General features: G+C 43.3%; 1 protein-coding gene across 7 annotated transcripts in view; it reads left to right on the forward strand.

Annotated features, from left to right (window-relative positions):
• Nucleotides 1–26,607, forward strand: part of PRICKLE2 (prickle planar cell polarity protein 2) — a 301,504-nt gene that overhangs the window by 206,742 nt on the left and 68,155 nt on the right. For all 7 annotated transcript variants that reach the window (XM_081160275.1, XM_081160277.1, XM_081160276.1 and 4 more), the window contains one exon: nucleotides 6,325–6,508. In XM_081160275.1, coding sequence (XP_081016401.1) covers nucleotides 6,325–6,508 — 184 coding nt within the window. The remainder of the gene's footprint in view (nucleotides 1–6,324; nucleotides 6,509–26,607) is intronic.

Raw genomic sequence — 26,607 nt, forward strand, 5'->3', positions numbered from 1 at the left:
ACTATACTCTGCCTCAGGTGCTGCCTCCAACTAGGAGGCTGCAGAAAAGTGTCCTCCGAGTGTGAGTCAGAATCACCTGGGATGCGGGCGGAAATGCACTTGCTGGGCCCTGTGTCAGACCATCCGGTCAGAGCCACGGGTACATCGCTGCTCCCAGGGCATCTCCCAGGAAGGTCTCGGCAACCAGATACGCACTTTCCCATGACTGCAATAATTATTTATATGCAGGGTTTCATGATTAGGAATTGGCTTTTAAGAGCCATCAACAGCCCCCCCATCTTTCCATCATCTGTCAAATAATTGGGCACCTGCTTCATATTTTGATAAGTGCTGGAAATGACCTTGAGGAATCCAGGATACTGTGCTGGCCTCCATACCTGTGTCTGTGGAACCCTGGGACCTTAGGACAATGGAAATGCCTGGGGTTTGGGAAGGAAGTTGAGCTTGAGAGCAAATGAGTTCAGGGTCTCCTTCCCTCACATCAACTTGGGCAGTTCTGTGTTATATATTGAATATATTTCCCTACATGAGTCCTTCTGCAAAAGGTATTTTTCTCTCATTAAAAAAAAAATAGGGGTGGGGGGGTGAAAGAGAGAGAAGGGAAAATTTTTAAAGGGATTTAATGATGATCATAATCCCATCCAAACTTGGAATGCTGCAGGTTCTGACTCGAACTTGTCAGAATCATGTGATAAAGGAAGACCCCTTTTTTGCCTTCATCCTATCACTTCTCACACAAAACAAGACGTGGTGGTTCATAGTTTAGTGTTGTAAATAACCTGTCAACATCCCAAGGCTGACACACACACACACACACACACACTACACATACCCGATCTTTTTACAATGAATCCTTCCACATCATGGTACATAAGTTAATTGATATAAATTGTTAGCCTCCAAACAGTGTGGTCGCTGGTGCAGAGGATCAGAGTACTTTGAAATGGTTAGAGAGAGAGCCTCCACCTGCAGGCCTTGTATATGCCACGGAAAAGCAGACTGTGGCTTCTGAATGTGGTAGCAAATGAATTAATAGCTACAACTTTTATGGGGGTGGGGTGCAGGGGTTGTTGCTGGGTAGAGGGAAGGAAGAAAGGGGAATGCAGGATCTCTACTCTCTGAATCATGCCGTATTCCTTGGAAACTTGTCATTCACAAACCCAATTATGTGCAGGTAGAATGTCAATTCTGACAGAATGAAACCAATGCACACTTCCCATGGTTGAATTTTTTAAAAAATGAAATACTGCTTTACTAGCAAGTTCTATTTTCATAAGTGTCTATTTAAAAAAAAAAAAAAAAGACCAAATCATATACTTCCTGGCACACTCCTCAAAAGCTTTAATCAGTGTACCCAAAGAGAGAGCTGTTGGGTGTTGCTGTGTGCATTTTGCCGAGAAGGCAGGAGACACATGAGGATCATGAGAAATCCTCTTCACTTTACCTCTGACCCTCTGCTCCTTTCTGAGCAGCTGGGCCTTAGGTTCCCCATTTGTAAACAGAGGTTATTAAATTAGTCTTTCCAAAGGCTGTGATGGAGCCACTCTGAGGTTGAAAATTCTTTGCAAACAAAAATGCTGTGCCACGGGAGTGCCTGTTAGTTATAAATGAAGATGGAAGGCAGGCAGCCAGCAGGGAAATACAAGGTCCTCCTGGTTTCGATTTACCACTTTTCATTTATAACTTTTATTTTCTTTCCTACTTTCTTTCCTCTTTGGTTTTGATTTTTCTTTTTTCTTTCTTTCTCTATTTATTGATTTTGAGAGAGAACTGAGAGAGAGATTGATTTGTTGTCCCACTTACTCATGCATTCATTGGTTCTTGTGTGTGTCCTGACTGGGGATCGAACCTGCAACCGGGGTGTATCCCGGCGATGCTCTAACAGCTGAGCTTCCTGGCCAGGGCATGGTTTTGATTTTTCTGAATGTGTGTGCTGTCCAGGAGTAGAAGGGAATTCTGTGCTTGGAACCAGGTATGCTGACTATAGGTAATTGATTTTGTTCAGGAGTCAGATAGATCCTTCTTTGAATCTCTGTTCCGCTTGCTATTTAGGTCTGACTTTGAACATACTGCTTAACCTCTCTGAGCCTTTGTCTTCTTCTCTGGAAAGTGGGGGTGGTATTGCCTTTCTTGGTGCAGTCTGGACTCCTGAATATGATGTTTAAGAAAGTCCAGTGCTGTGCATTCTGCTCATGCATGCCCCACCCCAATCCTGATTGCAGGGAGAGGGACAGAGAGAAACACTGAGGAGAAAGACTGTCAATCGGCTGCCTCCTGCCCGCCCCCTGCTGGGGATCGTGCCGAAGCCAGGCATGTGCCCTGACGGAGATCGAACTGTGACCTCCTGGCTCATGGGCCGACGCTCAGCCACCGGGCCACGCGGGACGGGCCTGCTCCCCCTTTTGTGTTCGTGCTTCTCCTCAGTGGGACTCGTTCTGGAATGGATTCTATAATTCTGATTATACAATTCGCCGCTGCCTTATTTTTCCTTCCCCTGGAGCTTTAGTACATTAGATCACATCCGTCCAGCATTAAATATTGTGCTCTTCCCTGCATTGCTAAATAAGTTCCACTGATGAATATTCTAGAATCTGACTTTGGTAAAAATATATATATATACGTATATAAATGTATATACGTATATATATATATATTGACGTATATAAATGTATATACGTATATATATATATTTTGTTTTAAAAGAATGACTTTCTAGTAAAAACTATTAGTCACCAAAGAACTTCCTAAATTTGCTTAAACACATGAAGACTTTTTTTCCTTAAGTCATAAGCTGGCATAAAAAAATTCAGGAGAGGAACAAAACCTGATGACTGCCCAAACCCCTGACTTCTTTAAAGTAGCTGATTAATTAGTTACTGTTAAAATGAGCTCTGACTGTTTTTTAAAGGAACAGCCAAGGTTGGGATAAAATGTCTTTGAGTTTGCAGCTGCAAAGCAGACGCACAGGCGCGTTCATTCTGTGCGTATTTCCCAAGCGATAGAAAGCAGGAGGTGGGAGAATCCGACAAGCCTGACTCGGCTGGGCTAAGCTCATTTTGTTTCCACAGCATATTTGGGCACGACGCCTTAACAGAATAAAGACAAAAACCAACTGATACCTCAACAGATGCTAAAAGCATTCGAACCCAACACTCCTTTGTGATAGGAAAAAGAAAACACTGAACAAACTAGCAGAGCAGGAGGCTTCTTCAGTTTGCTGAAGGGCACCTACGGAAAGCCCACAGCTAAACTAAACCATGCCTGATGGTGAACGACTGGCTGGCTCCCTTTAAGATCAGGAGCCGGGGCAGGATGCCCACACGTGCCGCTTTTAGTCGCTGTTGCACTGGAGGCCTAGCCAGGACAGTGAGGCCAGACAGACATCAAAGACATCAGACTGGAGAGAAAGAAAGAAAACTGCCTCTATTCACAGATCCGGCATACAGGAAATCCTAAGGAAAACACGCACACACACCGTTAGAACTAATAAACAAGTTCAGCGAGATTGTATGATGTAACATCAATGTGCAAGTGTCATTTGTGTTTCTATACAGTCACAATCTGAAAATGATATTAAGCAAAAAATTGCATTTGGTATCAATAAGAATAAATTACTTAGAAATAAACTTAACAAGACTTATAATAGAAAAAATAGCATTTAAAGAAATTAAAATATACTGAAATAGAAAGATATCCTTTGTTCATGGATTGGAAGACAGTATTGTTAAGATAGCAGTATTCTCCAATTGATGTACAGGGTCAGTGCAATCCCTATCAAAACCCCAGCAGGATGTTTTTGCAGAAATTGGCAAGCTAATCCTAAAATTTATATTTTATGATGCAAATGCCAGGGATGCAGAAGAACCAAAACAGTTTTTTAAAAGAGGAACAAAGTTGGAGGACTTTCACTTCACAATTTCAAAACTTACTACAAAACAACAGTAATAAAGACAGTGTAATGCTGGCAGAAGGGTAGGCATACAGATCAATGGAATAGAATTGAAAGTCCAGAAATAAACCTTTAAATTTATGATCAACTGATTTTTGAGAAGGATGCTGAGACAATTCAATGGGGAAAGAACAGACTTTTAACAAATGGTGCTGGGACACTTGGATGGCCATAGGAGAGTGAGTTTGGACTCCTAGCTCATGCCATATATGAAAATTAACTCAAAATGGAACATAGATCCAAATATAAGAGCTAAAACCATAAAACTCTTAGATGAAAATACAGGAGTAAATCTTCATGACCTTAAATCAGAGAATGGTTCCTTGGCTATAATATCAAAGCACAAGCAACAACAGAAAAAAATAAATTGGACTTCATCAAAATAAAAAAATTCTGTGCTCAGCAAGTATAAACAGGAAAGTGAAAACCTACATAATGGGGGGAAATTTTTGCAAAACATATACTACTATCTGACAAAGGACTCTTATCCAGAAAATATATTAAAAATGCTTACAGCTTAATTAATAAAGGACAAATAATTTTTAAAATGGACTAAGGATTTGAGTAGACAGTTTTCCAAAGGAGATATATAATAATCACATAAGAAGATGCTCGACACCATTAGCTGTTAAAAATGTGCAAATCAAAACCACAGTAAGATACCACTTTAAACCCACTAGGATGGCAACAATCAAAATAAAAGTAAAAAACAAGTGTAGCAAGGAAGCAGAGAAAATGGAACTGTCATCCAGTTGATGGTGGGAATGTAAAATGGTGCATATACTTTTTGAAAAAACAATTTAACAGTTCCTCAAATTGTTAAAGTTACCATATGACCCAGCAATTCTACTCCTAGAGCATTCTACCCAAGAGAATTGAAAACATATGTCCAGACACACACACACAAAATAAAAACAAAACTTGTACATAAATATTCAGTGTAGCATTAATTCACAAAAGTAAAAAAGTGGAAACAATCCAAATGCCTACCAATTGATGAATGGATAAATAGAATATACACTGGAATGTGATATTGCGATAAAAAGGCCATGAAGGATTGACACATGCTACAACATGGATGAGCCTTGAAAGTATTATACTATGTGAAAGAAGCCAATTTCAAAAATCTACAGATTGTATGATTCCATTTATGTGAAATTTCCAGCATAGGCAAAATCATAGAAATAGAACATAGATTAGTGGTTGTCAGGACCTGGAGCAAAGGGGATGTGGGAAGTTACTGCTGAAGTGCAAAGGGGTTCTTCTGGGGGTGCTGAAGATGTTCTAAAATTAGACAGCGGTGATAGTTTCACAGCTCTGTGTACACACTAAAAGCCAGTGAATTATACACTTTAAAATGGTGAATTTTATGGTATGTGAGTTATATCTTAACAAAGCTGTTATCAAAAAATTCAGGCACATGTGAGGATTAGGATTATGGACTCTGTTTGCCTTTATAAGGTGCTACTGGAACTAATCGTAAAGATGAAAGTTTACGTATATTCTTAAAAATTTCCTGCTGTGTTTTTTTCTCTTTTATTGATAGAAGCTAGAAATCTGTTTGTGTTGTTGACATGAACCTTTTTATTGCTTCATCATTTGTGTAGCCATGGAAAATGGAACAGATGGTAACCTTAAAGAGGAATGTTCAGTTTGGGGGAGAGATTTTGATCATTGGCTGCTACCTTTTGAAAGAATTCACATGCATGATCCCCGGTGTCTTATAAAAACGACCAATGTAGGAAAGATTTGGGTTTCTAATTAGAATTTCAAACCTCTGGGGATCCCTAGTGGAGGTAAAAATGTCTTTCTCGTGTAATCTTAGGACCAGATTTGTTTAGTGGGAAAAAATATTTTTGCTCTTCTAAAGAAAACCTCACCTACGGTTCTTTTTAAAACCACATTCATTTTCCAAGGTCTAGGAACCTTTCATGAAAATGGTATGTTGTCAGTATTTGTTAAATCTACTGGTAATATTTCAGGTCAGCATATGTATTATGTCTGTTTAATTACTATTACAGTCAAAGAAATTGTGGTCATGCTCTTTCTTCAGTGTTCTACCTAGTAAAATAAAAGATATTTTGACATTCCTCCTGGGGAATTGATTTAGAAGGAAAGGTCGGGGTCCGTGTTTAAACATCCTCAGTATGCTCACCTGGCGGTCTCTGAGCTTCCACGGTGTTTCCACGTGCGCGGTGCCATGCCTTCCACACAGGCAGGCGTGCTGTGCTCTGTTCCCATACATGCTTTTGCCAAAAGCCAGTTGCCAAGGAATGTGTTTATAGCTTGGGATCCAAGGGCTCGGGACTGGCAGACCAATTGAAAAAATTGGGGTTTTTGGCCCCCTTCTCACCTCCGGCCGTTGCTTCTTTCAGGAAGATCTGTCTGCACTGCAAGTGCCCTCAGGAGGAGCACATGGTGACAGTGATGCCCCTGGAGATGGAGAAGACCGTCAGCAAACTCATGTTTGACTTCCAGAGGAACTCAACCTCAGATGACGACTCGGGCTGTGCCCTGGAGGAGTACGCCTGGGTCCCGCCTGGGCTGAAGCCTGAACAGGTACCTGTCCTGATAAGGGAGATCGCGCTTTGGCCTTTGCCTTGGTCTTGCCCGGCCTGCCTCATTCCAATTCAGAAGGAAGCGTTGACTTGGCTGCTTCGGAGGAGTGGTTGGGGCTCCATGGGCTGGAGATGTCTGGGGCCGCAATGGGAAATGAGGAAGAGAAATGAAACAGCCTGTGTGAGCCCTGACTCGTTCATTCTGTATTGCCATTAACTGTTTACAGAGATAGTCTAGAAACTTCTCAGAAATGCTGGCTTTGAAACATTAGATAGTGAAACTTCAGTTTTGGAGAGGGAATGGAGTTCTACCTTGACCATGAATCTTGATGCTAAGATTCTTTGTAGAGCGAGTGAGGAAATGTAGATTGCCTGTTCTCCCCAGTGATTTATATGTGTTGGGTTTAAATATTACGCTTGGCCTTGCTTTACAAAGAAAGACATTGGCATTTCCTGAAATATTTTGGCACTACCCACAGGCTGTAAATATTACTGGCTCGATGAGATGAACTTGGTTTTTTCTATTTCACTGCATTTTTCTCAGTGATATACAGCCTCTGCTTTGCATTTCTCAATACTTGGAATTTTCTCTTCCACCAGCCTCAATGTTGGCTTAGAAGCCCCTGCTGTCGGCTGTATATTTTCATGATTTTCTCTATGCATCTGTTTTTCAGTGAGGCGCTGTGTCCCCACCTGTTGCTGGTGGAAGTGGGGTTCTTGGGGTGCTGTGGGAATAAGAATTTCCAGAGGCCCCCACAGGAGGATGAGGCATTGTGGAGAGCTTCTTTCTGTGGAATTAAACCCCTGAGTTTCCAACGTCCCATCTCCCTCCATCCCGCCAAGGAAAAGTCCCATTTTGTCTTCAGCAGGGCTAGGATTAAAGCCGTTGCCTAGAGATCCCACTCTATATTTGTACAGTCCCGTCCAGCATCAGGCTAGCTTTTGTTCCCAGCTGCAGTCCATTGTATGTGGGGTCTAGGTGGCCATGGGCCATGTGGCTTCCAGGGCCACGTGCCTATGGAGGGAACACGGGCAAGTGCAAGGAAGCAGGAACAAAGCAGGGGGAACAAGAGAGCGAGAATTCCTTTGTCTGGGGGATTTTACCCTTCCAAGATTTCAAATGCTTACAGTGGCTCTGCCCCCTAGGCAGTTATCTTTGTTCCCAGGTTAGACTGACAGGCAAACACCTTTCCTATGTCACCCAGACTTCACTGCGCATGCACCCATCTTCCCCTTTGTTGGGCTCCTTCCCCCAGTGATTTGCAGGGAATGGACTGGTGGTTCCCTGGGGAGTGTGAAGTTGCAGCTTCCAGGTGAAGCTGCCCAGATGACCATGCTTATAATGTTTGTCCTCCCCTTTGCTCCTTTCCTATTATTAATATTAGCTGGCTAGTTAAAACAGGAACACATCTTTAAGAGACAGGTTTACCAGAATCTTAAGTATTCGACCACTATTCCCTTCCTCTGACCTACCCAGAAAGCTTCTTGCTCTGAAGGTCTTTATGTCTGACAGAATGTTTTGAAACTTAAAAGGTCCTGAAATTTTAAGTCAGGAACTTTAGATGTGGTCATGCTTTTAGAAAAAGTTCTTTATGATTAAGAAAGACCCAAGAATTCACCAACAACTTAAGGGTGGGACCCTGATAGCATCTCTTTGATTGGCCATTTCTCACTTTCTTCTTCCAATACTGAGGTTGCAAATTGGCTGATGAAATCAAGCACACAGGCAAGATTTCTTTAGACAGCAAATGTATTGTTTAAAATTTTGAATTAGTAGGTGGTATGGGGGAGGTAGAGGAGGGCATGGGGGGATAAATGGTGATGGAAGGAGACTTGACTTGGGTTGGTGAACACACAATACAGTATACAGGTGATGTGTGATAGAATTGTACATCTGAAATCTATATAATTTCATAAACCAGTATCACCCCAATAAATTCAATAAAAAAAATTCTAGAGCCATTAGAGAAAAACTTTTGAATTAGTTACAAATGCTTAATAATTAGGAATTTTTATTTACAAGTCTATATTTATGGCCCTTGCTGGTGTGGCTTCGTTGGTTGGGCACCGTCCTATGCACCAAAGGGTTGCCAGTTCAGTTCCCATTGGGGGGTCGTGCAGGAGGCAGCTGACCAATGTTGCACTCTCACATCTATATTTCTCTCTGTTCTTCTCTCTCTAAAAATCAATAAATAGTTCTTTAAACAAACAGTTCATATTTATGTATTGAAAATTTAAGGGTCTGAAATCTCATTTCTGCCAGGATTGGTGTTCTGGCCATTGAGTCAAGAGCTGGCATTATTTCTAAACAGAGTTTTATCTCTCCAAGTCACCCTAGTCTCCGCTAAGCCCACTTCATTCCTCTGTGTTGCCTTTCTAAACCCTACAGGGGCTTCAGTTTTGTGATCTCTCTTCTAATTCTTACCACAGAGAAAATATCCCAGAATAGAAACATTCACAGGAAATAATCTCCATGAGAATTGAAGGGAATTCTGTGTTGGATATTAGCAGGAAGAAATAAGAGCATTTCCTCTCTGTTGGTAGGTTGAGGTTATATATTTCTGTCTGTTTCAGTAAGGATTGCAGTATTAAAGTGTAAGTTTGAGAAGAATGAGAGTTTGTCTGTAAACTCAGATGAGGTGGTGGGTGACTGAGTATCTTTGTTTGACATCACCAGGCCGCCCCTGTACTTGAGCAGTGAGTTTTCACACCTAGATACATCTGTGAGCTTGTTTCATTTTCGTGCTAACCTCATTTCCAGCAGCTTCTTAGAGACCCATCTTTCTTTTGTTCACTTTGCTTCCTGCTAAATTGGGCCCTGAGATTTCAAAGTTAAGCTGTTTTCAGTTCCCTGCTTAGGTAGATTCTTCTTTCAGATGATTAAACATCAGTCTGTGATGTTCAGATTCAGAGAAAATTTTCTGTTGAGCCAAGAGAACAGACAATCGCAGAAGCTAGTTCTTGGTTAAATTCACCAATTTGAAAAGTGAGTGCTTATGGTATTTTTGGAGGCCACCTTGACTCATCCGAAATGAATGTCTTTGGGAAGTATAAAACAACGTTCTTTGATTTGTTTTAAAAGAAAATGACTAATGCTATTAAACAAGTGGTTTGAATTATGTCGGATGAAAGGATATTCCTCTCTCTTATAATTCTAGTGTTCTTTGCATGGTTTTCTCTGTTCCCTACGCTTACTCAAACCTATATGACACAGATGACTAGAAAGGGAAATTGTTCTTCAGAGAAAGACTGTCTCTTCAAGCTATTTGAAGGGCTCTATGTTTGCCTAATAAAATATAAGTTTATATTAGAGATATTTGTTGCATGGAGGAAATGGGCTTCAAATATTTTAATTATGAGATCTTTTGAAGTTTATGAGTTACGGAACTGTTTATAGATATAAAGATTTTTAAAACCTTGTCCTGTAGGTTCTAAGATTAGAAAAGGTTGAGCCCTAAATGCCTTAAACTAATAAAAATTCTGATGTTTAATATCATGTTAGTCATCTCTGGTTTGAGAAAAGCCATTTTTCTAAAACGAGACATTATAATGAACATTAAAATGCTTTGTGCTGGAGGCAAAATACTGAAGACTAGTCAGGGTTGCGAGCAATGTGTTTTCCTTTTTGTTAGGAACCTTTCATTTCAGTCTCTAACTGGGGTGGTTAATAGACCTTCAGGTGATACTCTTTAATATTCTATTTCTTCTGAGAAATGCCTTCAGTTAAATATAATGCAAATGGAAGCCACCTCCCATTTTGGGAGGTGTTCTGGAATATGAGCATTTAATTTTAGAAAAATTAAATCTACTAGCTGTGAAACCCAATTTTCTTAACATAGTATGAAAAATAATCAGTGTAACAGATGATGCCAGAAAGGACAGGCGCTGATCTTGAGATTTGGAATGACAGCCCTGAAAAGTAATTAGGAGGTCGCTCAGATCCTTTGCCTTTGCTTACTCCAGATAAGGTGTCTGATGTCACCCGGAGAGGCTTGCGGCAGCAGAGCAGAGAACTAGAGTCCCCCTGACTGACCTTCGAGGTCTTCTTGCGGCTCCAGTTCCTCTTCAGACTCAAACAATTAATAACGTGCTCTGTCTGCTGGAGATGCTGTGGCTGTAAATTCACCGTGCCTGATATGTCAGGCAGGGCCTGGAAAGCACTCGGCAAGCTTAGAAGAAGGGGAAATGGCGAGCAGGGCCTCTCAGTCTCGGCTCTCTTGACACTTGTCACGGGATAAGTCTCTGTTGTTGAGGCTTCCTGTGCTTTCCAAGAGGATCTGCAGCATCCCTGGCCTCCACCCACTAGAAGCCGGTGACTCTCAGCACCCCTGCCCCAGTGTTGGGATAAGTGAACATGTCTCCAGACACTGCCCAGTGTCCGGGGGGGTGGCCCTGGAGAAGGAATGGGGGGGAGGGTTATTGAGCACCACTGGGTGAAGGTGACATAAAACCTGGAGTATCTGTCAGCAAAATTCTGGTTCAGTCAAGACAAAAAAGGATGGCTCAATTCAGCAAACACTTACTGAACATCTGCCATGTTCTCGCTCCAGCGTGGTAGCTGCTGCCCTGTAAGGAGGCCGAGCATTTGGCAGAGGGAAGTGGTGACCCCAGGCCCTGGGAGCAGAGGCCAGAGCTCTCGGGGGCCGGCCGTGCCATCCCGACGACTTGGAGAGGCCTGAGTAGCTAGCGGGTGGGTCACCTTCTGTTCTGCAATACAGAATCTCTTTTTCCTCTGATAAAGGGAAGACTTCCTCATTAGAAAGAGAAAAAAAGAAAATGTGAGACCTCTAAGAAAGCAGGAAAAAATCCCTCATAGTTCCACCAACCAAAGAAAGTTGTTTTCCAACCTTCTTGCATGTATGTAGAACAAATATCTATGTATATAGGAGTACATTTTTGTTTTAGTTTGGGCAAAAATGTGATGGTGCTCTCCGCTTATTGTGACTGTTTCCACTTCATGTACTGTGAAGGTTTTTTTTCCTCTGTCAATATATTGAGACCCAGATTCTCCTTTGGAAGTGGTGTGTGGCTCTCCGTTGGTAAGTTCCAGCCCGGAGTGGTTCCACACATCACTAGGGCGCGTTTGGATATGGGTGTTTGGGGCGAGGTAGTTATTGTCAAAATGACAGGAGGACTCCACTACTGTCTTAGTGGGTAGGAGCTTGGGGTGCTAAACATCCTGAAAAGTACCAGATGATCCTACACAAAGGAGAATTCCCAGCACATGCGTATGACAATTCTGCCCTGAAACTTTCCTTGTTAGCATTCATCAGACTTGTAACTAGATACTTACTGGTGTGACTATTGGGTTCCCCGCTGCAGTGGATGATCCAGGAAGCCCCAGCCCCTGCACAGTGCCTGACACATGGCAGCCACCCCGCGAATATTTGAGGAGCAGGCAGATGACAGGGCTCCTCCCAAGAACCAGTGCATTCAGGGGTGCATCACACAGAAAAGATAAAAGACTTTCAACTGTTTTTCCACATAGAGAATTATTCCATATCAATTATTCCTGCCCCTATTCAAAGTTATGTTCTAAGGAGATGCCTGACCAGCCCAGCTGCTTCAGCGTGTCCCAGGTGGCAAAGGGGCAGGAGATGGTGCCTCTTGCAAGCGAGTGTGTGCCAGCTCCCGCCGGCCCAGCCCTCTCAGCTCCGGGGCTCTCGGCTCAGGGCTCGGGACTTGGGTCTGGAGCAGGGTAGGGGGAGCTGAGGGTCTGGCAGAAGCCCTGTGTGTTTCCACACCAGGGGACCATTTATGTCGCCATCGCATTCTGGGGTGCCCTGGGGAGTCGCCGGGTGGGAAGAGCCTTGCTCTGGAGTTAGGCAAACCCCGGCTGCTGCTCTACCCTCTCTGGCCTCAGGCAAGTTGCCTCAGTTGCCCCTTGTCATGATGATGACCATGGAGAAAATTACTACGCTTTCTTCTAACACTCGTTATGTGCCCACCAGCATTTTAACTTGGTTGCATCATTGGATTCTCATCACAACCCTATTTGGTAGTTACTGTTGCTATCTCTGTAAGGTGAGTAAAGTAAGGCTCAGAGAAGTTAAAAAACTTGCCCAAGATCACACAGCTAATGAGCAGCAGAGGTGGATTCAGTCTCAGACCAGCCGACCCGGGAGCTGATCCTCTGAGACCTGTAGACGGCAGGGCCAGGCCGGGCCTGGTGAAGGAGTGTGTGCGTGTAAGGACCCTAGTGTGGCGTCCAGGCCCGGGTGAGGGAGTGTGTGCGTGTAAGGACCCTAGTGTGGCGTCCGCACACACAGCTGCTCTCTAAGACGGCTGTTCGCTGACCGCCCCCGTCTCATGACGCTGCAGTGAGTGACACTGATCACTGCTGCCCTGGTGGGCAGGAAGGGGCAGAAGGAGCTTTTGTGTCCCAGACAGAGGAAAGTTAGGTGCGGCTGGAGGGGAGGGACTAGGCATAGGTTTGATGGAAATCCTGGATTCCTTCTCAGCCTTCTCAAAGGCTTTTAGAAAAGAATCTTGAGTTCTGCCTGCACGGAGCCTTCCTGGCCCCAGGTTCTCGGTTGTGGGCTGCTGTAAACATGCAGCTTCATTCAGGCGATGCCACAGCAGCTGGGACAGGGGCCCGACAGAGCCACCTGGCTCAGATGCCCTAGTAGGCTTCAGGCTGGCTGCTGAAGAAGTGAGCTCTGCCACCCACCTTGCTCGGTTCCTTAGACCTCCTGCAGTATCCCTGTCCCCACCTGCGAGGACTGTGCCCGTGGGCATTCTCTGTGGGTCACTCAGAGTGCAGAGAGAGCCATCCCACAAAGAAGAACATCTACAAGCCTCCCCTTGGGGTGAACAGATCAGCAGGAGTGGCCTTGGCACTGGCCTCTGACTTAGCCGCTCAGAGCCTCTCCAGCGCCTCTCTAATGCACAGGCTTACAGCTTCCTGGCCGTATGCCAGTGGATTTAAACCCCCCCCATCCATGAGGATGTGAGGAATGAATCAGAGACTATATCAGAAAGCTTTGTGGAAAAGGAATAGCAATTATGCTTTTTTCATTCATTCATTCACTTATTCTGCTGATATCTCATGTGTACCTACTAGGTGTCAGACACTGTTCTAGGTACTGGGGATAGAACAGTTAAGATAATTGAGATTTCTGCTACATTGTAGTTGTGGGGTGTTGGAGACATGTAAATTAGAAAACAAATGATCAAAATAATTTGAGGTTGTGATTTTTAAAAGAACAGTGATGTTAATGATAGGGATAGTGATGTTAATGACAGTGATGTTAATGACAGTGATATTAATGATAGTTCACTTTTAGTGAACTCTCACATGTGCCAGGCGCTATCCTAGGTGCCTTACAAGTTGTGTCTCACTCAGCCTAGTCTATAAAGAAAATACAGCAGCTTCTGTGGTAGTGGATGTGGGCCAGGGTATTGGGGGGATTACTGATTTAGACTGATTGGCCAGGGACAGCCTCTCTGGGGAGGTGGAATTTGAGCTGATACTGAATGACAGGAAGAAGCCTGCCGTGTAGAGGTCTGGCTTGTTGCAGGAGTTATTCAGTTGCATGCAGGTCAGAAGCAAAATGAAATCAGTACCAACTTTGAATCTCTACTGAGAATTTGGAGAGAGTGTTGTTGGACAGTTTGAGGATAAGTGAATGGAGCCCTTGCAGAATCCAGTCCTCACCAAGGCATCCAAGGGCCTGAGGGCTGGCAAGTCCCAAGGCCGTGCTAGCCCCAGTGTAATCCCAGGAGCCCCATCAACCACCAACTCAGGTTTCTGTCCCCAGGTGGAAACAAGGCAACAGAGATACCCCATTTAGAGACTAGAAAGGTAACAAGGACTCCATATGCCCAGTGCTTGGCAGATAGTCCGTGTATATTTGTGTCTGCCCTTTGTCACATGTCCTACTTTCTAAAATGTGAGCCTGCTAGAGGGAGATGTACATTGTCTTTTTCACCAGTATTGCTCGTGCCTAAAATAATGTCTGATCCATATTACGCATTCAATAGATGTTACACAAATAAACAATCACATTTAATCCTTGTACAAAACCGCCCACTCCTCCAGTGGATACCTTGCGGCTCAGGGATGATCAGAAACTTGACCAGGATGCCACAGCTGGTAAGAGGCAGAGCCAGGACTCACACCAGCCGTCTGTCCCATCCGGTGCCCACTCAGGCCCTTCCTCCTCCGCTCGCCTCTTCTTGGAGACCCACCCAGGGTATCAGATCTAAGGAAGCTGACTTGGCGTGTGTCAGAGTGGGAGCAGCGTGCGTCACACAGGGCGCTTTCATTCTCAGGGGAAGGAAGTTTCTCCTAATCTCGGGTTGGCCCTGGTGACTAAGGCTTCCTCTTTCCCCCCCTCCAGCAGTTTCCCCATCCCATCGGGGCAGGAAGCAGCGCAGCCCTGCCTCCCAAGGCTTCTTTTCCCATCAGCAATCTCTGTTTGTCTCTGGCTTCTCTCACTCCCTCGTCCTGGCTTAGAGCCCACATGGTATCAACTGCATGTCCTCTGCTTGCTCCCGTGGCCCTCATGTTCCTGGTACAGTGTCACATACCGGGGCACTCAGCAATGGTATTTATTCCTTCAGCAAGTGTTTGTGGAGTGCCAGCTAGATGCCAGGCACGGGGGAACAGCTGTGAACCAACAAACAAGCATCCCTCCCCTTGTGGAGCTGACGTTCTAGTGGAGTTTGTCAAATTAAGGATTGAATGACAGACCCTTTCAGAGAGAGATGTGTGCAGGGAGAGCAGTAAAAATGGGTAGTGGTGTAGAGCCAGGGGTGGCAAACTTTTCTGTGACGAGCCAGATAATAAATATTTTAGGCTTTGTGGGACATACAGTCTCTTGTTGCAAATACCCAGCTGTGATTTCGTAGTGTGAAAGCATAAACAGTATGTAAATGACTGAGCATGGCCATGTGACAATAAAACTTTATATACAAGAACAGGCAGAGGGCCTCATTCGATCCACAGGCTGTAGTTTGCTGGTCCCTGATTTAGAGAAATCTACTTGAAAAGGAAAAACCTCTCTGGAGAGGTAATATTTGAACTGACTTGTTACGTGGAATGATGATTAAACATCGCAGGAGGCCCAGTGCAGTGGTTTCCGGAGGGCATTTGCACCAGCAGTGTGAGTATCAAGTGCAAACTTGTTCAGAGTGAAGGGTCTCAGGCCCTGGCCCAGGCCTCCTGAACCTGAGCTCTGGAGGTGGGCCCAGTGATCTGTCTCAGCAGGGCCTCCAGATGTTTCTGCCCAAGTTCAGAACTGCTGTCGGGCAATGGAAAAACCACAGTGTTGGAAACAGATGGGGCCAAGTCTTGACTCTCCCCCTCACTAGGTCTATAGCCTTGGCGACCCTGTAAAATGAAGAGGCTTGTGCTCACGTCGAAAGGAGCTGTGAGAATGAGTGAATTACTCTGTAAAGAGTCTAGGAGATGCTGACACATAATAGGTCCTCATCAAACGGGAACTACTGTCATCACTACCGGTCATCATTTGGGTCTTCAAGACGCTGAAGCAGGCTTGCCACGGGAAGTAACGACGAAGCCACTCTCATTCCCAGCGTCTTGCTCCTGACTGACTTCCCCTGAATGTGGCCTGAACACAGGCTGTTTGTTAAAAGAGAATTCAAAATGCTTTTAAAATCCTTTCACTGGTCCTACTTCCTTGGCTCTCTCCTTGTCCTGTTAACCCAAAAGATGCCCTGGGACCATGAATTCTACAGCTGTGGCTCACCACTGGCCTGGGGCCATAATGCCAGGCACCAGGCTTGACCTTCACTTTCAGTCAGTTGACAATTTGCTCTTTTATGTGAGAAGCTATTTATACTGAGAAAGACAGAAGCTGGCAGATGTGGGGGAAAAGAGAGAATGACAATGTAGTTCATCTCTCTAGACCTGCTGGGTGGTCTGGTTATAGGGAGGGAATGCAAAATCTAATAGCTCCTCTAAAAAACACACAAAAACCATTATTAGACTCACCAGCCACTTGCAGTGTCATCTTCATTTTATTACTCCATCAGCTCATGCTGAGCTCCAAATGGGATTCATGGCTGCAGTGAGATGCATGCTTCTCCACCTGGATTGCATTACATTTCTTCTGAGCTGCATCTCCTGTGTTAGCCTTCGCTGTCACTCAACACAGTGTTTTCCGTGCAGTGTCAGAGATGTGCGGGGAAAGGAGATAAGAAGGAGACAGGAGACCCCAAAACAATTTCCTGAACAGTCCTCGGGAAACCAGTCACACAGATGATGCTGTGTTTATCTTGGCTCCAGAAATGCACCGAGTCATTGGATGACAATGGGAAATACGCCTGTGTGCACAGCATTCAATAAAGCTGCCTGTTAATGAACTTGTCTTCAGCGGAGCTGTCAGAGATGAGACGAGCACTGGGGTTCAGGCTTGAGGGCCTCTGCCAGATGAAGTCAGCAGCAGCGTGGCCAGATTCCACCAGCAGGGTCTTGTCAGGCTCGCATGCAGAGTGTCAGGCCCAGAGAAGCCAGGGCTCATTTGCAGACGCCGGAAAGGAGACCTGCCATTGGAGTTCCCAGCTTTCAAGACAGATGGCTTCAGCCTTTACAGTAAATGCATTCTGGGATCCTTAAGATTGGGAGAGGGCCTCTGGACTGGATTTCCTGCGTGAGATCACAGCTGAACACCCTTCCTGCTGATTGAGCAGCCTACACCGAGGCCTGGTGTGAGAGTTGACTTACTATCAGGATGATCTACTCTGCCTTATGATGCATGAGATATTTTGAGTAGTTTCATGAGATGGTTGGATGAGTCTACCATCAAGTCAACTAGTAACTACCTTCCTCCATCTACCCATCTATCTGTCCATCAGTTTATTCATTCACTTGTATATTCAGCCATTTATTCATTCCATGGTTGTTTATTAAGTACTCATGTGCAAGCCCTTACTCTGTGTGTGATTTTAGTGTGGCTGTTTTCCAGGTTCAGTGTAAAGCTGGAGCTTCCCAACCCCTGACTTTACATTGTGCTTTGTGGGGCATGGAGATCATAAGCGAATGTAGAAGGTCTCTCTTTGTGGAAGACCCACGCGGACTTCAGGCTTTGTGCTGGCTTCCTATAGCTTCTAAGTGCCTATCCTTCTGAGCTCATAGTGTTCAGGAGTGTAAGCTTTGACACTAAGAAGCTCTGTGTTCAAATTGGGCAAGTTAATCCATCTCCATGAGTGTTCGTTTCATCATTTGAAAAATAAGAATGTTATTACCTAACTACAGTGTGTTTGTGAGGATTAAATAAAACAATACCTTAGGCATGGGACTTTAAAATGGCAGCTTTCAGCTTTCTTTTAAATAGCCAGAAACAACCCAAATGTCCATCAACAGATGAATGGATAAACAAAGTGTGTTATATCCATATAGTAGAATACTACTCTTTAGTAAAAAGGAATGAACCCTTGCTATTTGCAATAACATGAATGAATCTTAAAATCATTATTCTGAAAAATTATAAGCCAGACCAAAAAAAAGTATGTACTGTAGGGTTCTATTTATATGAAACTCCAGGAAATTTAAACTAATCTATAGTAATAGAAAGCAGAGGGGTTACTAGAGGGTAGGGGAGGTGGGGAGGAGTGGGAGGGAGGAGTTCAAAAGGGCAGAGGGAGCTTTTGATGGTAATGGGTATTTTCAATCAATTGATTATGCTGATGGCTTTGTGAGTACTGTATATGTATATGTCAAAATATATCAAATTTTATAGTTTGAATATGTGTGGTTTATTATATTTCACATACCTCAATAAAATGATTGAGTGAATTAATGAATGAAGTTGCTCTTTAGCAAACAGGAAGGCAAGCATCCTCTCTCATGTCAATGATGGAGTTTTCCTAAGGCCCCATAGTTGCCTCAGGAAGTAACTGAGCCTTTGGCCAAGAAGCACTGTTAGAAAGAATTGCTCAGTACTAATTATGCATAATAAAAAGGAGATTTGGGACAGAAATTCATCAACATCCAGATGGATGGCACTGAAAAACCATTTCCACAGACTGGCTTCTTTCATCGTCTCTGTTAATTCCCTAGGATGTGCTTCACATGTAGTTGGCACTCAGTAAATAGTGGGGGTACTTGTTACTTCTATAGCAATTAGAAAGATTGATTTAAAACTCAGTGGTCAGATCTTGTAAAGGGAAGCTAATTATCCAAGCAATTTCTGTGCCTGCACTTCCTGAACCAAAAAGATAAATTCATAAGCTCTCAGCTTAGGAGGGGTCAGGGCTGCAATATAGTCGTATGGTGTGCGCATTGCACAAAGGTGCCCGGCCAGGGAGCTGATGGGAGGCTGATATTCACCTGGGCTCTGATGCCTCCCAAACGGAGGAGTACCTTTGGTTTAGCATAAGGCACGTTAGAGCTAACCTGGCTGTCATGCAGGACTCTACCAACACCGGGGGCTTGCTTTTCCTAATGTGTAGGGAGGGTGTCTTTTTCTAATTTCCACAAAGGTGACAACAAGTCCAGCAGCTACCAAGGAGCAACTCTAAACATTAGCTAGCCTAGCTCAGTGATGACTTTTCATTCCTTACTTCCCTGTGATCCTGGGGTCCTGGGAAATCTGTTTTCTGACTCTCGAGCAAGGGTGATGGGAGAAAGGTGGGTCTCCATCCACTGGCATTGATGGTTGGTGTGAGGAGGAGGGCAGGGTTGATTTCCCCGGTTCCGATGGTCCAGATTCTGAACACTGGCTCCTTTTTTGTTCTCTCTTTCCTCCTCCATCATTTTGCAAATCATTTTAAGCATCATAGCCTTTGATAGGGAGGCAGGCAGGGAAAGGAGCCGAAATGCAAACCAACTAATTTTGGCAAGCACTTGGCAACTGTGTTCATGCTGTTTGAGGGAGAGGGTCGAGTCAGACTCCGTGGATAAACTTGAGGTTGTGCTGTGCATGGGTTTTTTTGTTGTCGTTGTTTGTTTTTTTTGTTAATCCTCACTTGAGGATATTTTTTCCATTGATTTTTTTAGAGAGAGTAGAAGAGGGGAGGAGAAAGAAAGGAGAAAGAGGGGGAGGAGAGAGAGAAAGAGAGAGAAATATCGATGTGAGAAAGACACATCAATTGGTTGCCTCCTGCATGCGCCCCGACCGGGGTTGGGAATCGAACCTGCAACCGAAGTATGTGCCCTTGACTGGGAACCCAACCCAACTTTGGTGCAAGGTTGATGCTCTAACCACTGAGCAACACCAGCGAGGGCTGTGCATGGTTTTGAAGCATCCATCCTTTCCTGGACCCCATTGCCGTGTGGATAATCAGGAATTCGTCTGGCTGGTGCATATGACATGAGAAGCAGCTCTGCTGAAATGCTGCCAGTGGGTGGTCTTTCTGGAGCATGTGATGAAAAGCCCTGGCTGTGTTATCAGACACCCCAGGGACCAGATCCAGCTCTGCCACTCTGGCTGTAGTTATGGTTAGAGCAAGTTATTTTACCTGGGTGAAGTCATTCTTTCTCTTCCATGACATGAAATTAGTAATGCAATGGTTCCTGCCTTGTAGGGCAACTAACACAGAACCTGGCATGTCAAAAATATTAGATGTAATTACTGATTGGACAGCCAATTGGTATAAAAACACTTCTCTTAAAAAGGCCCATCTGGGAAAACAAAACTGAAATCTAAGTCTGAAGCTCTTGTTCAGAAATTTGGAGGGAGGGAGGGAAGAGCTATAGAAATAAGACTATAGAAACTATTGAACCTAAACCTTATATTTGATATTTAAGAAAACAATCTCAGAGAAAGTATATCACATAGAGCCAGAATTTAAGAAACAGAGTTAATTTCCCTCACCGTTATTCCCCTTACAACATCCAAGGCAAATACTCAAGGACAAGATCAGGAGAAGACAAAGAACAGGAGGGTTTCAAGTCCAGAAAGAGTCATGAATCCTAAAGTCCCATCTTAGGCGGTTGTGCATCTAAGTGGCCTTGAGCGAGTTTCTTAGCACCTTCCAGCTTCTGTTCCCCGCTTGGAAAATCAGGATGTGAAATCTTTTCTTCCCAGTATCAAGGAAGAATAAACCAGGTAATGTTTCCAGATTGTTAGAAAAAGGGTGATGGAGTTAATGAACAATAATTACTATTCATATGCTCTATAGTCTTCATAATTTTTGTTGTTTTGATCTTTCAATACCTGAGAGGCATCTTAAAATCTCTATGTTTATAGATTTGTTTCTCCTTCTACTTCTGTTTTTGCTTTATATATTTTGAGACTTTATTTTTAAATGCCTTTAAGTTTATGATCGCATTATATTTTTTATAGAGTTTTCCTTTCATTATTTTTCAACATCCCTTCTTATGTTGTTTTTTTCCTGCATTTAACTTAACATGAAAACCGTTTTTATGGTTCTTAAAAAGTTTCTGCATTCATAACGTTTTCCAGGAATAGAAGTAGTGAACTGGTGGCTTTTACAAAGTTGTCAACAAAATGGATCACTAGTAATTTTGAGATGACCAGGGGTCTGTTAACCAATTATAACATCACTTTTTATCTCTCCTAATTATATTTATTTAAATTCTGGTTTGTACAATATTAACATTGCACACTAGCTTTCTTTTGGTGAGTAACTGCAAGATTATACTTTTCTATCCCTGCATTTCAACCTTTTCTTATTGATTTATTTTAAATAAGCAGCATATAATGGACATTGTTTCCCGTTTTAATCCAGACTGATAATCTATCATTTAATTGATGACTATACTATGTTTTCTTTTATTATGATAACTTAATTTATTTTATTTTATTTTTAAAATTTTTTTGAAGTTTCTTTATCTTTATAAAGAGATATAGATATCTCCTTTTTACCCCGTTGATCCCCTCCACCCTCACCCACTCCACCCCCAGGCCTTCCCCAGACCAATGTCTGTGTCCATGGGTTATGCTTATAAACATATAAGTTCTTTAATTAATCACTCCCCACCCACACCCCCTCCCCACCTTCCCTCTGAGATCCCTCAGTCTGTTCCATGCTTCTATGTCTGTGGATCCACTTCATTCATCAGTTTATTTTGTTTATTATATTCCACATATGAGTGAGATCATATGGTACTTGTCTTTCTCTGACTGGCTTATTTCACTTAGCATAACACTTTCCAGTTCCCTCCATGCTGTGCCAAAAGACAAAAAAAAAAATCCTTCTTTTTTACAGCTGCATAGTATTCCATGGTGTAAATGTGCCACAGCTTTTTATCCACTCATCTACTGATGGGCACTTGGGCTGTTTCAAGATCTTAGCCATTGTAAATTGTGCTGCTATGATCATAGGGGTGCATATATTCTTTCTGATTAGTGTTTCAGGATTCTTAGGATATATTCCTAGAAGTGGGATCACTGAATCAAATGGCAGTTCCATATTTAATATTTTGAGGAGCCTCCACACTGTTTTCCACAGTGGCTGCCCCAGTCTGCATTCCCCCCAGCAGTGCACTAGGGCTCCCCTTTCTCCACACCCTCGCCAGCACTTGTCATTTGTTGATTTGTTGATGGAGCCATTCCTTCAGGTGTGAAGTGATACCTCACTGTGGTTTTAATTTGCATCTCTCTGATGATTAGTGACTTTGAGCATTTTTTCATGTCTCTTGGCCATCTCTATGCCCACTTTGGAGAAGTGTCTATTTAGGTCCTTTGCCCATTTCTTAATTGGATTGTTTGTCTTCCTATTGTTAAGTTGTAAGAGTTCCTTATAGATTTTGGATATTAACCCTTTATTAGATGTATCATTGGCAAATATATTCTCCCATACAGGGGACTCCCTTTTCGTTTTGTTGATGGTTTCTTTTGCTGTGCAGAAGCCTTTTATTTTGATGTTGTCCCATTTGTTTATTTTCTCCTTCGTTTCTCTTGCCCTTGGAGATGTATCAGCAAACATACAGCTACGAGAGATGTCTGAGATTTTGCTGCCTATGTTTTCCTCTAGGATTTTTATGGTTTCACATCTTACATTTAACTCTTTTTTCCATTTCGAGTTTACTTTTGTGTATGGTGTAAGTTCCCTCACAGAGAATCCAGAAATTGACCCAGGCAATTATGGTCAATTAATATTTGACAAAGGAGGCAAGAGCATGCAGTGGAGTAGACAATCTCTTCAGTAAGTGGTGTTGGGGAAATTGGACAGGTACATGCAAAAAAACCCCCCAAAACTTAGATAATTATTACTACCACTTTTTTCTGGTTTTAGTTTGCCATCTTTTCTCCTCTGCCTTTACCTGTTTTCTTGACTAATATTTTTAGTGACGTTTTCCCAGTCTCCTTCATTTTCCTTTACTTGTCGGGAAGCTACAGGACGCATTTCTATTCTGGGGGGGTGCCCCGTCCGCAGCATCCAGCCGCTCTGACCCCTTACCGCTCCTCGGATACGCCGCTTCCCAGCCACAGGGCCTCCCGCTGCTGTCCCTCCTGCCTGCCTTCCCCACCTCCTTGGCTTTTGACAGACATCCAGTTATTCGCTGCTTCCCTCATCCTTCTAAACACGACAGGGACCTGATGTGATGTACCTTTTAGTGCCGTTCCTTAGATTACTTACGAAAGGTGTTTCCTCCCTTCTTCAATAGCCTGCATCTCAGTATATTCGGAGCCACCTTACCTGACTTTGAATTCAGATTTGCTCTGGCCTAAGTAAAGTATAATTTTGGATAATTTCTCTTTAAAACAAAATCATATCGATACTAATCATTTTAGGATCACATCATGTCCTTGTTTCTTTCGGTTAACATAGATAAGAACTGTTCCTGAAACGCCCCATTTTTTATATCTCTGTTTCCTAAAAAAATGTACGTATAAAATTAGAACTTTTTTTCCTTTTCTTCCATTTCTTGAATATTTCCAAAGAGGTTTAGAGGAGCTTTTGATAGAGTGAGACAAGGGTAAGGAGTGCTGTAGGCGATAAAGGGGAAGGAGATCATCACAGAGACTAAGACTAAAGGCTGCTACTGGCTGGGCAGTGTCACCAGCCGAGCACGTAGCTCTGTCTGCTGGGTTTTGGATGAGACAGTGATCACATGGGGATAAGCATTGTTTTAAATTAGATGTCAGAAATGCTGGGGTGCTGAGAGTGCCTGCCGGGACCTGTCTATTTGGTCTGACCCAGCTGATGCCGAGCTCTCTTCTCTGGCAATCATTCACTAATACGTTTGGTCGGCTTCTCGGCCCACTTCAAAAGCCATCAGATGACTCTGTCACGAGCTAGGAAGAGGTGCTACATAATGGGAATTATATGATCTGTAAAATGTTGAGTTAATGCCCGAGGCTGAAAATGCAAGAGAAATAACTTACCCCATTGTCAGGGGTGATTTCTCACACTCTTCTCAGTGGAAACACTCCAAGCACTGAGTTCCTGGGTCCTCTCAGTTGTTACAGAGCCTGAGGGCTGGGGCCAGTCTCCCCTGCATCTCTAATCGTCTCAGGAAAGTTGCTTATAAAAGGACTTAAATGTAAGTGTAGGTATGTTGTCTGACTCATTCCCCACCCCCCCCCACTGATTTTCACCGAAGTTTCAGAGAAGTGTCAGCGCAGAAAAATATTTGGTCCCAAATGTAATAAGAATCGCTCTCAGCTAGTCAAGTTCATGGAGACAGAAGAGAACGGTGGTTGCTGGGGAGCGGAGCAGGGAGGTAGTGTTTCCTGGGGATAGACTTCTACTTTGGGAGGATGGAAGTGTTCTGGAGATGGGTGGTGGTGATGGTTACCCAACAATGTAACTTAGTACCATTAAAAGTGGTTAAAGTGGTAAATTTTATGTTCTGTGTATTTTACCACAAAATAAATACATACCAGAAATAGAATTAAATAAAATAATAAGATTAAAAAATAGAGTCTCAGGAATAGAAGCAGTGGCTTCAAGGACCGCGTGGCCTTTCATGGGCGTGAACCTGAGCACATTGACTTCTCTCCCGTAGCCCTTAAAGAATGAGAAGCTGTCCCCTGAGTCAGCTCACAGGACCCTTGCTGCGTAATGTGTGCACAGAACGTTCAAAGCGCACACACTTCCATATAAGGCGGTTGATTTCCACCTTCTTTGGAATTCCAACTGGTCCATGTGTCTTTCGTGATTAACAGCCACTCTGGCCTGTTTATTATTCAAGGTTTTAACAGCAATCACAAGCTTGAAGAATAAACTGTGAGTGCACTGGCTGTCGATTCATCAGACGCTCAGGGCAGAGGTAACCCTGTGAGTGGTCTGTGGAGACGGTGCGGTGAAGTGGGAGCCTTGGGATCAGACCTAAACTTAAGCCCTGGCTCAGCCTCTTTCTCCTGAGCAGGTCAAACACATTGTAATCTAGTCAATCTTCATTTTTCATGCATTCGCATATCCGCAAATTCACCTGTCTGTCTAAATGTGTTTGTAACCCCAGAAATCAATACTCAGCGCTTTCGAAGATATCCCCAGATATGTACAGAGGGGCGAAAATGTCAAATGGCCCAGCGTGCCTGTTGCCAGCGGAGGTGAACAAGGCAATGTTCTACTTTCGTTTCATCTCTCATACAATAAGACGTGTGCTTTTGCCATCTATTTAGTACCATGTTTTTTGCATTTTTGCTTTTTGTTGGGGACTTTGCTCTTTAAAATGACCCCCAAACTTAGTGCTGAAGTGCTGCCGACTGTTCCTAAGAGCAAGAGGCCCTTGAGATGCCTTATGGAGAAAACATGTTAGATAATCTTCAGTCAGCATGAGCTGTAGTGCTGTTGACTGAATTCAATGTGAATGAATCAGCAATATATATTAAATAAGGTGTCCTTAAATAGAAACACATCAAACAAGGACGGATTCACCCATTGACAAAAATTAGTCATTAATTCAGGGTTGGCTGTGACTTGGCAGAACATCTACCACTGTACTTGCCTTTCCAGTAGGCAATCTCTTGCTCACACATCGCTTCATTCTTTCCCTGCTGCGGCGAGAAGTAGGGCAGTTCACAAATGGTTGGCTCCCCCTTCTTCCAGGCGCAGGGAGGGGGTGGGAGATTGTTCATTCTCACCCCATGCCTGTCAGACGTGGCCGTGTGACTTGCTTTAACCAATGAAATGTACACAGAAGTCACATGCATCGTATCCACATAAAAGTGTTTCATTGCCCGAGTTCTGCTCCAGGGTTACTTTTCTCTGCTGATGTGGAAGCAGCAATGTAGAGTTTCTATCACCTGGGTCTCTGCCTACCCATATCAGAGATATAGTGTGAGTGAGAAATAAAACTGTGGTGTGGGTAAGGGTTTAATATACAGAATATATAAAGAACTCATACAAATCAACAACAGAATAAAAACCAACACAGTTTTTAAACGGGCAAAGGACTTGAATAGACATTTCTCCAAAGGAAATATGCCGATTGCCAAAAAGTACATGAAAAGATGCTCAGCATCCCTAGTCATTAGGGAAATACAGATCAAAACCACAGTGAGGTACCACTTCACACCTACTAGGATGGCTATAATTTTTTAATGGAAAATAACAGGTGTTGGCAAGGGTCTGAAAAAATTGGACCCCTCACACATGGATATTGCTGGTGGGAATGTAAAACACTGAAGCCACTGTGGGAACTGTGGCTGTTCCTCAAAAGGTTCAACACAGAATTACCCTATGGTCCAGCAATTCTACTTCTAGCTCTACACCCAAAGGACCTGAAGGCAGAGATTCAAGCAGGTACGTGTCCACCGGTACTCACAGAAGCATTACTACAATAGTCAAAAGCTGAAAACAGCCCAAGTCCACAGGCAGATGAGTGGATAGACAAAAGTGTGGTATATTCATGCAATGGAACATTACTCAGCCTTAGAAAGGAATGAAATTCTGACAGATGCTGCAGAATGAACCTTGGAAACATTATGCTAACTGAAATAAGACGATACAAAAGGAAAAAGTTGTATGATTCCACTTAGATGAAATACCTAGACTAAGTTAATTCATTGAGATAGGAGTAGATTAAAGGTTACCAGGGGCTGGGAAGAAGGGAAATGAGGAATTGCTGCTTAATGGTTATGGAGTTTCTGTTTGGGGTGATGAAAAAGTTTGGAAATAGAGAGTGGTGATGGTTGTACAACATTGTGAATGTAATTAATGCCACTGAATTGTACACTTTAAAACGATTAAAGTGGTAAATCATATATATGTTTTACC

The sequence above is a fragment of the Miniopterus schreibersii genome (assembly GCF_964146895.1).
Source record: "Miniopterus schreibersii genome assembly, chromosome: 15".
NCBI classification, from domain to species: Eukaryota; Metazoa; Chordata; class Mammalia; order Chiroptera; family Miniopteridae; genus Miniopterus; species Miniopterus schreibersii.